This window comes from Linepithema humile, chromosome 1 (genome assembly GCF_040581485.1).
Source record: "Linepithema humile isolate Giens D197 chromosome 1, Lhum_UNIL_v1.0, whole genome shotgun sequence".
NCBI classification, from domain to species: domain Eukaryota; kingdom Metazoa; phylum Arthropoda; class Insecta; order Hymenoptera; family Formicidae; genus Linepithema; species Linepithema humile.
In genome coordinates, this window is record NC_090128.1 from 38,465,430 (window position 1) to 38,482,404 (window position 16,975).

Below are 16,975 nucleotides of genomic sequence, written 5' to 3' on the forward strand. Positions count from 1 at the left end.
TTTATTTTTGTTTGTATCATAAACATCAATTTAATTGTAATTTACGAGCATGCCGATCTTGCCCTCTATGGAAACTTGATACATAATTAATGAAACTGGCGCCTTCGCGGATGGATCCAATGTGTGCCCAATTCAGTCTACCGTTGGCATCGAACCGTGAAGGTTGTGCGGTTCAATCATGCTATCCAAGTGGTTCTGCATCTCTCTCTTGATCCTGATAGTTCAGGATGCTGTCGCGAATGCTAATTATATCGGTAAGTAGGAAAAGAAAATCTTTGTTAATATTCTAAAATTAATATTCTAAAATACTAAAATAATAAAAATCTACGCTAAAATATTACTTGTTAGCAAAAAAACATTTAGAAGAAACTTATAAAACTTTTATTTAATATTTAAAAATACTAGTAGGGACGTGAAATTTGAAGTAAAAAAATTGTTTTATTATAATAAAAAAATATACAATTATATTAAAATGAAAAATAAACGTTATTTTATAGCAAGAAATTTATTATTTATATTATTTGTGTTATCGTATAATTATTACGTCAAAATTACAATTGTAATAGAGAATATTTATTCATATAAAAATATTGCATTCTTTTTAGGTGCCACCATTTATGATATGGTGTACTACAATCCGAACACACAATTAGCATTAATGGCTGAAATAGAAGATGGCCGTATCCCTTTTGGGACATCTAGAATTGGTTATCGTGGCATGTCATGCAATTGTAACAATCTTACGTGTGGCTGTTGCACTGGCATCAATATAATGGCTATCAAGCTCAACAATCATGTTTGCACCAATTTCACCTATCATCCCGAAGACTTCGCCATCAGTGCAAAATTTATAATGAACGAAAGAGTAATCTTAAATAGAAATCTTTCTGGTAAGTGACTTTAATAATCGAATAAATTTCGTATGAATGCCGGACATTTAAGAGATAATCATTATTGATATAATTTTTTAAAATAATTTTTCTTATTTTTTTTGTATACACATCAAAGATTGAACCGTTTTGCAATTTTCACAATAATAATAATAGTAAAGGACTTTTGTGTCCACTTTACCGCGCTCTACTTGTACACTAGCGCTTGAACGGACATTATGAAATACCTTGTATATAAACCTGTATCACATGCGCGCGCGCACACACACACAAAACGATATAGCATATTAAATACACGAAAAAAATACTTTTTAAATAAAAAATTCAGAAATTTGTTTCTAAAACTGATCGATAATGTTTCTTTTTAACTCCATGAAATATCATGTAATGTTTTACTCTTAGCAAAATCATGAAAAATCAATGTCTTATACAGGATGTCCCTAAAATTTTGACAAAGCGCTCGTGTGCAGGTAGAGCGGACTAAACTGAGTCGAAAAGTCCTGTACCATTTTGCAATTTTTGCAACAGTTAACGAGTTATTAATTATTAAATATCGCCGAATGAGCGCGTATCCGCCCAGCCTACCGCCGAATGCAAGTGCGCGGCGAGATACAACCGCCCAGCGATGATGGTCGCTAGACACGCAAAGAGTTGTTTACTACAAGCGGCTAAGCCCACTCTGAGATATGATTGTTTGAGAGATCCCGTTTTTTATTGTATTTTGCCGCGCGCTTGCATTCGGCGGTAAGCTGGACAGATACGCACTTATTCGGCAATCTTTAGTAATTAATAATTCATTAACTGTTGCGAAAATTGCAAAATGGTACAGAACTTTTCGACTCAGTTTACTTCCGCTCTACCTGCACACGAGCGCTTTGTCAAAATTTTAGAGACACCCTGTATAATATAATGTCATTAACTCATATCAGATCATTGTATTAATTATCATATGATTAAATATTACAGAATAATTCTTAATTCTTTTTATATGCACACTTAATTTACAAAAATTTTTTTACATTTTATTTCTGAATTTTATATTTATAAATATTAAATAATAGATATTTTATTAATACATGAAGAATAAAACACGTCCGGCCACTAAAACATTTATCTTATTTTAATTCACAATAATATATTGTGATATACAAAAGAAATGATACTAACATCTTTCCACATTTATTATTCAACAGAGATTAAAAAATACTTCTCTGCTTTATAGGAAACGTAAAACAATTAATCATGATTTTTGCAAAATATGTGTAATTAAGAAATTTTTGTTATTCTCGTATATAAGTAATAATTTTATAATATGATCAATTAATTTTTAGCTAAAAATCCACCACCGTTCTGCTTGCCTTTCTCTGTTCCCTTCGTATCTTTCTGTGTACGCTTCTATGATATCTATACGTCTGGAAAAAATCTACACACGTGCGTAGATTTCGAAACGCATGTAGTAATGTGGCCGATATTGACTCTGCATTTTGATTGCGTAAAAATCGGCACGGATGGAGTCTCTTGGATGAAACCCCAAAACGGCAGCAACGTTCTCCAAACATCGACAACAGAAGTGAGTGCCCCGGAAGTGTATGACGAGGTAGCCTTTGAGACAGAGTCTGTCCCGCTTGGAAGCATTCAGATGTCGACTGTAACACCCGAAGAGGAAGCTAGCATCGGTCAATTAAAGCTGTAATAATTATTATTACATAGATTTATTACATAGTATTATTATATAGATTTGTAGTCTTATATAGATAATACAATGCAATGTGTGTTACAAAATACTGTCAACTTATAATATTACGTAATAAATATATTATTATCACACGTATTTTTAATATTATAATTCAATTATTTATTATTAATTATAATCAAATTTTATATCAAAACATAAATATAAAGAGCAAAAGAAGCCAATGCTAGTTGTTCATGCAAAACATATTGAAATCGAAGTAAAACAAATAAACGTTTCTGCCTGTTATCAAGCTTTCATCTGTGTCAATAAGAAATGTATGTTCAAATTCCCCCTCTGCAACCTTTACGCATCGCTGATATCATCGAAGTTCTCTACTTTTCATAAAACGATCATTATTGTTTTAATCAGAGACTCAGCATATTGTAAATCTTTGACTCTTCCATTAGTTTTTACCATTTAACGGACGCGCCGTACCTGTCTTTTTCATATAGGTATTTAATTACTCCCTTTTTATTTTTATTCTTACTTTCACTCAATTCTAAATTTTAACTTTATTTCAGTGCAAAATATCGAATTATTGACTTATTTTTACGATTACAAAAGTTACTTTATTTAATAATATTCTTGTACAACCGTTCTAACCAGTGCCAGCAACTTATATATGAAGTATGTGGAAAACTCCACACTCGGAATTTCGCCAATTTGTTCCAAAATTATTTATGAGTTGTAACGAGAGCTACCGATATACCACGGACTATAACATTATATGGTAGAGGACGTCAGATATGCGTGTGGCGAATCTCTATCGGCGCCTAGGAAACTAACAATCAAAACAAATACATTAATGTGATTAATTAATATAATTTTATCTTTAATCAAGCTTGTATTTTGTTTTCCCGTTTCTCAACAAATTAAAGGCCCCATTTTGTAAAAATTTGTTACAGTTTTTCTGGCTACCTCCCCCCTCCCCCCCCCCCTCAAACCGATAGCAGAACTCCACACTCGAAATTCTGCTAAGTTGCCGGTCCTGATTCTAACAACTTATTAACATTAAATATGTGCGGTCATGTAACTCTTATAAATTGCGTACGTTTTCTTAAAATTGCGTTGCGGTTTAATCTGTATCTTTATTATAAATTATCTATTATGTTTCTTGTACGTCCTATCTCTGACATATTATTAATGATACGTATGTATTGTAAATTCGTGCAGTTATGTAATTTTTTAAAAATTGTATACGGTTTAATTTTTCATTGATACAGAAGAAGGCCTGATAACAGGCGGAAACATTTGTTTATTTTACTTCGATTTCGTATGTTTGCACAAACAACTAACATTGACTTTATTTACATTTGTGTTGTGATGTTTATCATCAGAAGCTTTATAAATTATAATTTTAATTAAAATTTTATATGTTTGTGATATATATAATTATTAAGATTAAATTAAAATATTGAGACAATAATTTGAAGTTTTCCTTGATATTTTATGAGCTACGCATATAAATATATTAATTATTTTATTAATTTAAAATATCACTTGACAAATTACGTGTTTATTATAAAATATTTATTTTAATTATAGTTTAATTGTAGCTTTAAGAATTTTGCATTAGTAAAATTAGTAAAATAAACATACTAACTGAATTTAATTTTTAATTTATAATAAATTTTATATATGGTTTAAAATAAACTCAATATTTATTTTCTTACATTTTTTATCGTTGTTATAATTAATGATCAAAGATATTGTATGTATGTAATGTATTCTAAATACATGCAACGACATTTTCTAAGAGTACTATCATTTCTCTACAAGTTCTAGATCACAAAATGCGGGCAAACAACTTATAATCAAGCTTAAATTTCACCGTAGAAAGCGGTCAACATAAAAGTTTCCGTTAACTGGCCAGTCAAGTTTCGATCGCCTGGTAAGGAGTATATCTTGAGATGTCCTCTCGCCTCGATTGAGCGCCAGGCAAAATCAAGGACAAGATGAAGACCGTTTGCTGGCTGTTACAGTTGTTGCTTCTGATCGCCACCTTTGCGCAATCGAGTTCGCTATCAGAATCGAATTCGCTGTCATTCAATGAAGATCTTACGACAAGCAGAATCATTAGCAGAAAGGTCGAAGGACTTTCTGAACCGCAGAAAGAATTGGAAGAATTAAAGGCGCTGTTGAAGCAATCATTGGTTTCGTCCGAATCGGGAAATGACACGGTTAACGCGACTAGCCAGAGACCTTGTCAATGCACCGGTGGTATTTGTGGATGCTGCTCGAGAATCTTGTACGACACGTGGAAGCAAAAGGCTTGTGTGAACATCACATATGATCCTGACGAGTTCAGTTTTACCGCCAACATAATGATGAATGACAGAGTCCTTTATACGAGAACTGTTTCTGGTAAGTGCAGAGCGTATAAAACAATATTTAATTTATTAAAAAATTTATAAATAGAAAGCAAGGGAGTGGATTAGAAAATTTTGTGCAGAACAACGTTTTTCTATGATCTATCCTGTATTCTTCAGGCAAGAATCCTAGGCCAATATGTGTTCCTGTTCCAAGGATACCAATCGTCAGAGCATGCGTTAGATTTTACAATATATACTTTCAAGGCAGAAATATTCATTTGTGTGTCAATATGGAGGGAAAGTATCAAGATACCGTATTGTTTAAGGTAAGATATAAAAATTTATAAGCCAGAAATATTATTAATATTACGCAATTATTTTTAGAACAAATGTAAATAAAAAAAACATATTTTATTCTCACGTATAAATCGCTTTTACTAATCACAATATGTAACATGTATTTACACACATTATTTCTACAGGTTAGTTTAGACTGTCTTAGATTCGGTTCGAACGGATTAGCCCTCCTAAAGCCGGAAGACGGAGGTGGTTTAGGTCAAGTAGAATTATTTCCAGAAGATTTGAATGATGAAAATGATTACGAGGACGAAGATGATGACGACGATGACGATGACGATGATGATGATGATTTGTTCTAAGAAAGTTTTTTTTTAAATATATAATTAAAATTAGATATTTTATTTTTAATACTATAAATTTTGTGCCATGTATGTGAATTTATTGTTATTAGATATATTGCAATATATATATTATATTTACATTTATACAAAGCTTGATGCTTTACAAACAGAAATGTAAGATATTTTATTAATGCTTTATTTATTATATTTATAAACATTTCTCTTCACATTTTCTTCTTCCTTAAATAATTTTTTGATATTAATAATATGTAGAAGTGCTTATATTGTTGTTATGCAATTGTAATAGAAATGGTTTAAAATGTTAAAATATACAATTTATTCATTTTTGTGCTTTAGAATCTTATATTATAATATTTGATAGGTGTAAAATATTAGAATGCACATTTTCTTTACTGCAATGCAATGCATCTTATATTTTAAAGGAAGAAATAAACTAGATTGTTCAAATGTACATTTTATTCATTTTTATAAAATTATATTATAACATTTGTTAGATTAGATATAACATTACAAGACGTAAAAATAAATAAAATGTACATTAATGTTAAAATAAACATAGTTATTTATGTACAAGCTTTAAATTAAAATTTTAAACTAAATAGAGATACTCTATATATTTATATATAGCATAAAATATTATAAAAAATTGTTATTACACTTTGATACAACTAGTAACTTTTCAACTTTTATAATTATTTATTAATTAATAACTGTTTTCTATTATGCAGATTTAACGCATTTTTATTATATGAGTTTGCTACATTAGTTTCTAGTTTTACAATTTCTAAAGTACACAGCCATAGAATGCCACAAATACTTATATACAACAGTGAATTTCGCGCGCGTATACAATTCAAAGTGGAAAAATGTTCCGGATATTTTCTAAAGACCTGCAATATAATAGCTTGTAATTACATCCTGTACAATGCCGAACAGAATATGACAGAGCAGAAAGCGGTTAGTGTGTAACGAGACATCGCTCTATAATAAGCTCTAATATTTTCACGTGCAAATTTACTCATTACAATAATCGTACATTAATATGAATTTGTGTAACATCAGTGCTCTTATCTGGATATGGTTGTGTCTTGTGGACGAATCGATCGCTATAAATAAAAGTGAGGGCTAATAATATCATTCGTCGCTCATGATTTTTAATCATAATATCCTCGATCTACGTATCCTCAGTCTTTTAGATGTATTCCGAACTTATTAGATCATATCACGTAAAATTGCCGAAATTCAATCAACTGACAATTGACCGTGATTAATAAAGTTGACATAAAGTGTATTTTCGATTGCGCTATTAATAACTCATAAAGGTATTGAGCTCTTCAATGTTCTTTAATAAGTAAGCTGTTTTTAATATTGTTCTTTTTTTTCACAGAAATAAACAATATCTACAAAATATAGAGATAAACAGCATTTACAAAATAAGTGCCAATTTTTATAAGAATTTAAATTGGGACATAAAACAGCTGTTGTGAGATAAAACTGTTAATTCGGAAAGGCTTCTCTTAACGAAAGAGCTATTTGGCAATCATACACGGATTATTAAATTTTATCAAAAACTACTATGATACGGCAGTAGCCGCGGACTATAAGAGGAATTGTAAGTTTAAATATTATGACCATTATGTGAAAAATACAGCAAATTTTTTTATAATTTCATCATGATCCGCGGCTATTGCCGTACATAGTAATTTTTGATATAAAATTTTTTTCCGTATACAAAAAAAAATATTTTCCAATTGAGATAGCAGATTTAAATAATTTATGAAATCTAAAAACTCTAAATTAAAAAGAAATAGAATATATTTAATATATTCAGTTAAAAAAAAAATATTAATACTAATCGTGCACATTTTAATTGAATAAACTTGATTTTATCGAAAATACAGCGTTTTAATATGGCAATTTGATATGACCTAATATTTTATTATGTACATATATGTATTGTGTATAAGTTATATTTTTAAATTTCTAAAAAGCTAACAGATGGAATATTTATCAGGCATTGCCGTATCAAGAGGATTTTTTATTTATAGAACGATCTCGATTACTCAACGATCATGTAATTGTCCAATGTCTTTCTCTTGCACTTGTTGCCAAAGCGTGATTATTTTATATACTAGAAAAGAGAAAAATCGTAAGTTGCTCAAAGGTAAAATAATAAAAATAATAAAAGCAAAATTAAGTTACTGTTTTTACAGTGTGTGTAAATTTCACGTATCAGAGGAATGGATTAAATGTAGATGTTGCATTGAGTTCAGACACAATCAGTACCAGGACAGTAACAAGTCAGTATTTTTGATTAATTTTGTTGTATGAATCTAAGAATTTGCACATAACTATAATAATATATAACTTTGCACATACTTAATGTAGTATACATAATAGCACTAATAAAATTGACAAAAAAGTGAAAAAAAACATAAATTATCATGATCTTTATTCATTACAAGTAATTTTATTTTTTGCACATTTTTCTATAGATTACAGAGCATTCCAATTTTGCGTGTACGTTCCCGGTTGCCTTTTTTCGACGGCATGTATCAATATCTTGGAACTTAATCAGTTTCCTAGGTACAACATTAATTTTTGCCAGAGCAATTTATATGTTAAAGTTTGCAGTCAATGAGAAAAAAGAAAAAAATTGTTTTAATAAATGTTCAAAGTAATCCATAATTTTCAAAATTATTTTTGTTGTCAAATCTATCATAGTTTTGCACTACGTATTTATTTTTAATCCAGTTTGTATAATTTCTGAAATTAATCAATCTTCCCATTTTAGATCCATCACAATTTGTCTTCGTTTAGATATTTATGCGAAGAAACAACTTTGGCAGATTAATTATGATTGTCTAAGCGTATCAACGGAGCTACCTATGATGTCGGCAAATAATGTGACAGAAGTGTCGAGCGTAGAACCGTCTATGACAGAAAACGGGCGAATGGGACAGCCATTGATGACAAGATCAACGACAGAAATGACAGCAAATGATATGATAACGCAAACGACAGGAATAAGTAGCACGGAAAGTAGCGAAATTACAGAAGCGCCGAGAGGATCGGCCGAGATGTTGGAAATGACTGTTGATTAAATAACAATTATAATCGCAAGTAAAATTAGATTGTTACAAAAACAAAAAAGTGATGAATGTCGAGCAAAATAATTAGTTCAAATAATGATAAGATCAAAAATATGACAAAGAATCGATGAAGTATTTGTATATGAGTATACATAAAGCAATGAATAATATAATAGAATAAAAAATAATGAACGATATATTTTCAGTGAATTTTCAGCAAAATTATAAGTGATATTTTTATAATCTCTATTTTTATATTACTGTTATTTCAATAACATTATATTTACATTTATAACAAGTTTATATATCAATTATGTATTAATATATGTTTATATATTATGTATCAATATAATAAATAAATACGTATATTAATTAATAATTTGGAAAATATTGATTATTGCAAAATTATTATTCAATTGTATAGTTTATTGGACAGTTGCATATATATGTATATGAGTAAAAACTTTTATTCAACATTTATCATTACAAATGACATATTCTATCTAATTATATATAATATTAATGACAGATTTTGTAACACAAATAAATTACCGCTTTCTCTCAAACTTCCATTTATAAATAGGAGCAGTACTTTTTGAGCCAGGTTTTACTAATTTTGGTTTCTTGCCTTGTGTGTCCTTCAATAGCCTGCGCACTTCCAGTTTCTGTTGTACAACTGTCAACTCTCGCTCCCTGTCGATTCTTTTTTCCAGTTCCTTATAAACCATATGTTTTTTCTGCTCGAGCTTAGCGACAGACTTGTCATCTAATTCCGGCAGTTTTAGATTTTTAATCATGCTCAACTTTGGTCGATTGGTACGTCTGGACAAAAACGCTGGATGTGTGTCAAGTTTTTTGGCAAGGTTGAAGTTTTTCACTTCTGTATCATCATCTAGAAAAAAAATGTGTTTGTTTGGTGTCTCGTCTATCGTGTCCATCATGTGCAACTGGCTCTGTAGCTTATCTATCTTCTTTGCTTCAATGTTTCTCTTGTATGCTACATATCTCACATCTTGCGTTTCCAACAGTTTGATTTGCTGAGGCGTGTGCTGGTCCTCTTTGTCTTTCTCTCTATGAACGCCATTCACTATTTGGGAATTAATCATGTGAAAATGAAACTCATCTGGATTTTTATTCAGCGCACGTTTCCTCAAGAGTTTGAGCGTTGCCTGCTTCTCTTGAAAGTCTCTGGCCCTCGCGATGAAATCCTTCTTTTTTTCTAATAGACCCAGATGTTTTCGAGCCTCCGGTTGATGACGTTCCCGATGAGTCTTCTGGCTCATTTTTGCAGTTCTCTTCCACGAGGACATTTTAATACTGTGTGTGATCTGGAAGTATGAACATACATAACCTTTAAAACTCATTGAATGTATTCATACAGAAATATATGATTAAAAATAGAAATATATATATATAAAATATATTAAAATAAATTTTATAATGAGCGAAATATATATAAATGTTATTTGTGATTTACCTTTTCTATATTCACTAAAAAATCACTATTGTTTTATCAAAAATGACAGCTGATCACCTCGAATCCAGGACTACATAACCTCACTAACGACAGCTCTACCCTCTACTTACATGTATAGCACGTAAAGTTTGTGTTATCATATGAGGATAACAATATAATATTGATGACCACAATTAGATCTATTTTCCAAAAATTGATTATTTGATTGTTGTATTTTTTTAACTATAATCAATGAGTATTTCAGCTAAATATTCAAAGTCAGCGCTATTTCCCAAGTAGCAAAAATAATTGTTATCTAACGTTTTTTTGTCGTCCTAATTACTAGTCATAACGCGAAAGCGCCATCATTTCGATGGAACTAAAAATTAGAGTGATATTATCGGCATAAGTCATAATCTAAGTATGAATGTATTGTGTATGCGTATGTGTGGTGCGTGTATATATTCGCATATTATTGTATAGCGCCTCTCTGATATTATCTTGGAACTAATCTTCTGTTATTTTTTCATCTGTTATACCAATATTGGACGCACACGTATGTAAAAATAGTCGGACAAGAATATTTTTTACATTAGACTTTTCAGCCCAATTTTAATGGTTCCATAACATTCTATTCTGCAGTCCGCAATTCGGGCTGCTCTTATTCAGCGTCTTAAAACTGTTAAACTTTTATAAAAAACGAAAATAGATAGCTCTATACAATATGTTATCCTAAGAGCAGAACAGAAATTAATGAATAGAAACAAATTTTGTTATTAATTCTTTTTTTTCCAAATAAAGTCGAGCAGCCCGAATTCCGTTTTTGTGTACACTTTACTCCTGCAAAAGGATTTACAATTCTATGCAACCAATAAAAAGATATTCTTGTTCGAAAAAATATAATGTCCGGCCGGTAACTCCAGCATCCCCTTAATTGATTACAATGACGACAAAATAACGTTAGATAATGATCGCTTGCTATTTGAGTTATATAACAATATTTTTTTTAAAGAAAGATATATTAGAAAAGTTAAAAAGTAAAGAGACATTTGAGAGAAATTAATAATATTTAAATAAAATTCAAATATTCCTTTCTTTTTTCATTTTTATTGATTTTTAATTTGTTTAACAGTATTAATTTATTTGACATTAAAACAATAGAAAATGTTTTATTTATCAATTTATTTTATCATACAATTTATTACAGTACTTTACTAGAGAAAGGAGAAATTTTTATTTAAAAACTTATATAGTAGCACATTAATCAAGATATTATAAAATATATTTAAAAATGTCACTTGAATGTGTCAAATTGTATTAAATTACATTGTACATAATCTTTTTATAAAAAAAAGATCATTATTCAGTTTGTATAAATTGATGTGCTCTTGCAGGAAGTGGTAAAATGGTATCACCCACTGTTAAAGAACCTTGACTAAAAACTTGCGTCTCTGCAGACACTCCTCTGGGTGACATCACCGTGCGGTTTTTTTGCATTTGTCTAATCGGCTGACGGCTTTTGATCATCGTGTACCATCCTCTCTGACGTTTTGCTAGAGGACTTTTAACATCTAGTGGGAGTGCGATCGAATCTGCTTTTGAAGACGCCTCACTGACATCGCGGGTCCGTTTGCCAGGACGACTCTGCATGCTGCTCGCGAGGTTGATGGAAGAGGCGTCGGTGGACGATTCTTGAGGTGATAACGATTCTTCGATAATCTCTCGTCGCCGGATAACTTCTGTCGTTCTCGTTGGAATATTCATGCCTAAAACTAAAGTTTAGAGAATGATTTGAAACCTTCGGTGTGAACAAATTTGCAGCGCAAGTTATTTTCTAGATCTATCTCTAAGATCGTAAATTTCGATAAAAATAAAAGTTTCTAATTTTAATGTAAAAATAAAAAAATTTGCTTTTTTGGACTGTAATAATTTTTACTCTAGCGCATAATATTTCACAGAAGTCGAAACCTACCGATGAGTTTGTTAGTTTACAAATGTAAATAGCTGAAATTTTACATCAAATAAATTTGCGAATTTTATTAAAATTAACTAAATAAATTAAAAGCTGTTAATAGTTGGAAAATAGAATATTATCCTTCCTTGTGCTGTAAAGTACTTGAATATATTAATTTACAGTTCAAATTTTTACTAACTGGAGAAGCTCCTGAGTGCGCTTTTCATTGCTTGTGTGACAGTCGACAGAAATCCACCATTGTTACTATTTTCATCGTTCTGCATAAGTGATGAAGAAGACGATATGATCTGGCGATGATTCGTTATGGTCGCCGCGCTGTTCGCAGAGTTGCTCTCGACAGATGAGACCCTCATCTCCATCTTCGTGATCGACTTTCTGCGCAAATTAGTAGCGCTTAAAGGCTTCTTCGTATCCGAAGACAACTGACAATTCATTGATGCAAGCTGTTCCTGCAATTTCTTCAGACCTGAATCGATCAGAGGTACCAGATCGGTGTTGTATCTACACGAATTATTTTCCATCAACATTATCATCATCATCCCGCTGGAACCTTGTTCATTGGTAGCCGAAGCATTGTTACTGCTCTCAGGAATTCGATTCTCGTCTTGCGCGTTTTTCATATTGTCCTGAGCGATTTTGATTTGTGAATCGGTTAAGAATTTTTCTAGACACTTTTCATCTTCCGCTTGGTTGTCCTTTGTATCTTTTGTATCCATCATGTTTTCCGTCATATTGTTTGCGTCCTTCGAATTTTCGACATTCTTCGCATTCTGTGTTCGTGACATTTCACAAACGTCGTGAAATACATCATCCTCTTCGGTCAGGCTTCCTAATTCCGACAGAGTTTCATGCTGATCGGAGAATCTCACTTTCTTCACGATGTCCGGCGTTTTGTCCGGTTCTTTGCGAACAACATCTGACTCCGACGGGATTAATTGCACACTGTTGCTCAGAGGGATTGTCAGATCCATATCTGAGGTAGATGATATCTCGCTATCGTTTGCAATTATTTTCTCGGTTTCGTAATTCTCGTCGCGTTCTTCCATAATGTCTAGCTTCCTACCGGAGTTGCTTCTAAGAAATTGCTCTTTGCCTGCTTTGAAGGGCGTTATTTCCTCATTCAAATAGTGTGGGGAAAAACTAAGAAACGCGGTGCTCTGCGACTCGTGCGTCTTCAGGCTGAAATTCGAGGTGCAGGGCGTTTGGTATTCGAAGCTGGCTTTCTGGCCAACGAGTCTCGGCGTACTAGTTTTCCGATGGATTTCGGATGGCGTGGAAAATCTGCTGCCGTTATAGTCGCTATCACTCAAAAAACACTGCTTCAACTTCTTCTCGAGAGGTGCGAAGTCCACAGGCGATGTCAAAGGATTTCGATATTGAAACCACCATTTGCATGCACCTAAGATTTATTTTAAAAATTTGAAATTAATCCGTTAATTAAAAAGCTCTACTTGTAGATTTTAAATTCATACATAATGTACAATTTGTATAATTTTAGAAGTAATAAACGTTACTTTACTATTTATATCAATTTGCATAACTCTCTTTCTCATTCATTTTTATATTTTTAGAATTCTTATAAATTTCATAATTTAGAGTAAAGTTATACAATATTAATATTATTATTCACTACTTTAAAATTTGAATGAAAATGGAAATGTCCTTCGAATATATAACTCTTTTTTCCCCCTCTCATTCTCTCTCTTACTCTCTCGTTCTTTGTTTTTCATGGCTCCAACATTTATATATATATATATGTTTTTGCATTCAAGTAAGAATTCTTAGCTTCGAACAGAAAAAAAAAGATCGCATATTTGAAAAACGTTTCTATTTTCTAGCAAATTGTTAATGATCATTTTCATAAAAATAAAATATTAATTTTTATTTTTTTCATTTATTTTTACGCTATATTTAAATGCAAGTTGAAACCGTGTTAATAATTTTCTTATTTTTGCAAGTTTTGAGACTAAAGTTTTTTTTATTCTGTTATTATTTTGCAAATTACCAAAAGACTTGAAATCTTCCTTAGATTCGACTAAGTCACCACACAGCTGACAATGTAACGGCAGATGTTTATTAACTATGTGACACAACAATTGCTCATCTTCTAAAAAAATTTCAATTTCAGACTGTCGCAGTGGCAATGCCTTAGAAGCACATAAAAAACAGTTAACGTTCAGATCGGGATGCACTTCGTCCACGTGACGATCGCGACATTTTTTGCAGCAGAATACCTTCTTACAAAACTGGCAAACTCTTTCGGTCTGCCAAACAGAATTTCGCTTCGGAAATTGAAATGTACTGCTTTCAATAACTATCTTGTTTTTCCACATGTCCGGGCGCGATTGTCGACGTTTACTTATAAGCTCGACTTTACTTATAAACTCGACAGCGAGTCAGTACGTCCGTAGAATCGTGTAACATAGAAGTGTTTACAGGTGTTAGATGAACAAGTGTGTAAAGTAGGTATACATATAATAGGTAGGGTAGGTAAGTTAGGGTGAGATTTGGTTAGGTCTTACTTATTACAAATATGAATATAAATTTTAAATTTGTTATATAAAATAAGAATGAGAAATATTTTACAATTCATAAACGCTTTGCTTGGGGAAAATGGAATACAGAAACAATTTCTGCATTTTTTAACTTACATATTTTATAATTAAAAAAATTAAAATTTTGATATAAAGTTTCATTTACTACTAATTAATATTTAAAAATTACAAAATTTGGATTATTTGATCTAAATTTACAAAAATTTTATTTTTTAATAAATCACTAAATGAAGAAAATTCACTTAAGTGAAACTAATAGCTCTAAATATTCGAAAGATCTTGATATATAGTTATTTTCGATTTTTAGAAATTATGTTAATTGTTTAAAAAAATAAAAATTTATTCTTAAAATATAAAAATTATTCTATATATTCGATAAATAAATCAATTATTTCTCTCAGTTGTTATCTGTATCGTTATTTTCTTCAGACATGTACAAGTTTTTTAATGTATCGGTTGCTTCATCCTCCTTATCCTGATCGTGTGAAGCCTTCGTGATTGCACTTATCTCATTCTTGAGGGCACTAGAAAGCATCTTTTTCTTTTTTTCGAACATTGCACCATGTTTTGATTCTATATTGACAATCTCACTAAAGTCGACGTGATGATCAAAAACGAAAGCGCTATCTCCAGATTTTTTTCCATTTTCCAACAGAGACAAAGCTTCTGCATAAGGAGGTGCTATGGGTGTTTGTACTGGTTCATGATATACGTAATTTTTTCCTTCATACTGCAAATATATTTAAACAATGATAAAACCAAAGAGTAATGAAATAGAGTATAAAAATAGAGTATAAAAAACAAAATAAATATAATAATGCTATACTCACATTCAATGGATAGCATGTGTCTGAATCAGGCTGACTTAGATCCCCACAAACGACAAATGGGACAATAATCTTATTAACATCTGTCAGTTTTTCAAAGTTGCATGGTTCATGTGTTAGCAAAGGATTCAGCATGTGTGGCTTATAACCTTTTGGTGGCGAATAGTCCTTACAGACTACAAATGCTTCAATACTTGAGTTACGAGAACTGCTAGGTTTTGTGCAATAAACATAAGGAAAAAATATCCTTAATTGAGCATACAAAAATGACACATCTTTAGCACGAAAGATTTTCGCCACAAATGTCCCACCAGGTCTTAAGATGTGTGTAGTTATGTTCAGAGCAGCTAATAATAGCTGTGATTGGATGAATATATCCATATCGTGCAGACCAGTCACTGCAGATAAAATAAAAAACTTTCTAACCTGTATCTTTTTTTAGATTTTATAAAATATAATTTAAAAAAGTAAAAAGTAACATGTAAGATATATACCATCAGGTGCTCCATCACACACTACCAAGTCTGCTTGAGTATTATCAAAATGTGCAATAATTTGTTCTGCCGTCTTGGTGTTGGTAATATCACCTTGCAATTGAATAACTCCTTCCAAGGGTGCCATTGCTTGCAAGTCAACTGCCACAATTTTTGGAGGAGATGCATCACCTCCAAAATTTTCTAAAGCTCTCTTATAGTTTTCACTACCAAAACAAAGAATATATAATTATTTTTAATTACAAAAAAATATAATTTTATATTGCAGAATATTTTTATATTACAGATTTATATCTCCTTTCTGAAATTTTACTTACTTTAGCTTACGAGCTAAGACCTGACTCCAGCTTCCAGGTGCAGCACATAAATCCACTGCTTTGGACACTCCTGAAAGAAAATAGAAATATTTTCTTATATTAATGTTAATTCTATAGTAATGGAAATTTTACTTTATGATAAAATATAATTAAAACAGGTTTTTTGCTGTACACACACCGTCAAAAATGTGACATTCAGTATCGATTTGAAGTAATTTGAAAGCACTTCGAGCTCGCCATCCTTCCTCCTTCGCTTTTCTGTAATATATATCGCGTTTATCCTTTGAGGTTTTTCCCATTGTGATAAAATTTTTATAGAAAGCAAAACTTCTACTATACAATTGTGACAATCTGACAATTGATTATTATGGATTTTTTTATTGTGTATTTACAACTGTACCATCAACTATGTGACTATTATACGTCGCAGATTTATAGGTTATGTTCCATAAATTACGTACGTTACATACACTATAGCATTTCAATACTGCAATATATACCGGAACATAGCCTATTTTTACAAGTTATGCGCACGTGCTTAGCATTATTTGACAATTAAAATTAATTCTCAGAATTTGCGGAAATTCTGAGATTCGCAAGTTTTACAAAATTTTTGTTTTTTACTTATTAAGTTTTCTAATTTTGATTTATATATATTTA

The 16,975-nt window shown here is 31.1% G+C and overlaps 6 protein-coding genes across 6 annotated transcripts; 3 read left to right on the top strand and 3 right to left on the bottom strand.

Moving 5' to 3' along the window:
- The first annotated feature begins 116 nt into the window (after positions 1 to 116).
- On the top strand, positions 117 to 2,875 carry LOC105679686 (uncharacterized). The gene is made up of 3 exons (XM_012379856.2): positions 117 to 254; positions 606 to 890; positions 2,222 to 2,875. Exons 1-3 carry the CDS (start codon positions 179 to 181, stop codon positions 2,581 to 2,583), a joined length of 723 nt encoding a protein of 240 aa, XP_012235279.1. The 5' UTR covers positions 117 to 178; the 3' UTR covers positions 2,584 to 2,875.
- Positions 2,876 to 4,468: 1,593 nt separating this feature from the next.
- LOC105679687 (uncharacterized) lies at positions 4,469 to 5,596 on the top strand. The gene is made up of 3 exons (XM_012379857.2): positions 4,469 to 4,989; positions 5,115 to 5,263; positions 5,420 to 5,596. Exons 1-3 carry the CDS (start codon positions 4,581 to 4,583, stop codon positions 5,594 to 5,596), a joined length of 735 nt encoding a protein of 244 aa, XP_012235280.1. The 5' UTR covers positions 4,469 to 4,580.
- Positions 5,597 to 6,592: 996 nt separating this feature from the next.
- On the top strand, positions 6,593 to 8,993 carry LOC105679670 (uncharacterized). Its single transcript, XM_012379829.2, has 5 exons — positions 6,593 to 6,717; positions 7,614 to 7,748; positions 7,813 to 7,899; positions 8,095 to 8,185; positions 8,394 to 8,993. The coding sequence occupies exons 1-5, from the start codon at positions 6,642 to 6,644 to the stop codon at positions 8,701 to 8,703; spliced, it is 699 nt and encodes a 232-aa protein (XP_012235252.1). The 5' UTR covers positions 6,593 to 6,641; the 3' UTR covers positions 8,704 to 8,993.
- Positions 8,994 to 9,142: 149 nt separating this feature from the next.
- On the bottom strand, positions 9,143 to 10,399 carry LOC105679665 (probable U3 small nucleolar RNA-associated protein 11). Its single transcript, XM_012379823.2, has 2 exons — positions 10,169 to 10,399; positions 9,143 to 10,019 (listed from the first exon to the last, which is right to left on the bottom strand). The coding sequence occupies exon 2, from the start codon at positions 9,999 to 10,001 to the stop codon at positions 9,240 to 9,242; it is 762 nt and encodes a 253-aa protein (XP_012235246.1). The 5' UTR covers positions 10,002 to 10,019; positions 10,169 to 10,399; the 3' UTR covers positions 9,143 to 9,239.
- A 913-nt stretch (positions 10,400 to 11,312) lies between these two features.
- Positions 11,313 to 14,595, bottom strand: fs(1)Ya (female sterile (1) Young arrest). The gene is made up of 3 exons (XM_067347547.1): positions 14,128 to 14,595; positions 12,301 to 13,521; positions 11,313 to 11,919 (listed from the first exon to the last, which is right to left on the bottom strand). Exons 1-3 carry the CDS (start codon positions 14,453 to 14,455, stop codon positions 11,507 to 11,509), a joined length of 1,962 nt encoding a protein of 653 aa, XP_067203648.1. The 5' UTR covers positions 14,456 to 14,595; the 3' UTR covers positions 11,313 to 11,506.
- A 392-nt stretch (positions 14,596 to 14,987) lies between these two features.
- LOC105679905 (tRNA (cytidine(32)/guanosine(34)-2'-O)-methyltransferase-like) lies at positions 14,988 to 16,797 on the bottom strand. The gene is made up of 5 exons (XM_012380223.2): positions 16,494 to 16,797; positions 16,316 to 16,385; positions 15,999 to 16,204; positions 15,508 to 15,902; positions 14,988 to 15,407 (listed from the first exon to the last, which is right to left on the bottom strand). Exons 1-5 carry the CDS (start codon positions 16,612 to 16,614, stop codon positions 15,075 to 15,077), a joined length of 1,125 nt encoding a protein of 374 aa, XP_012235646.2. The 5' UTR covers positions 16,615 to 16,797; the 3' UTR covers positions 14,988 to 15,074.
- Between the last annotated feature and the right edge of the window lie 178 nt (positions 16,798 to 16,975).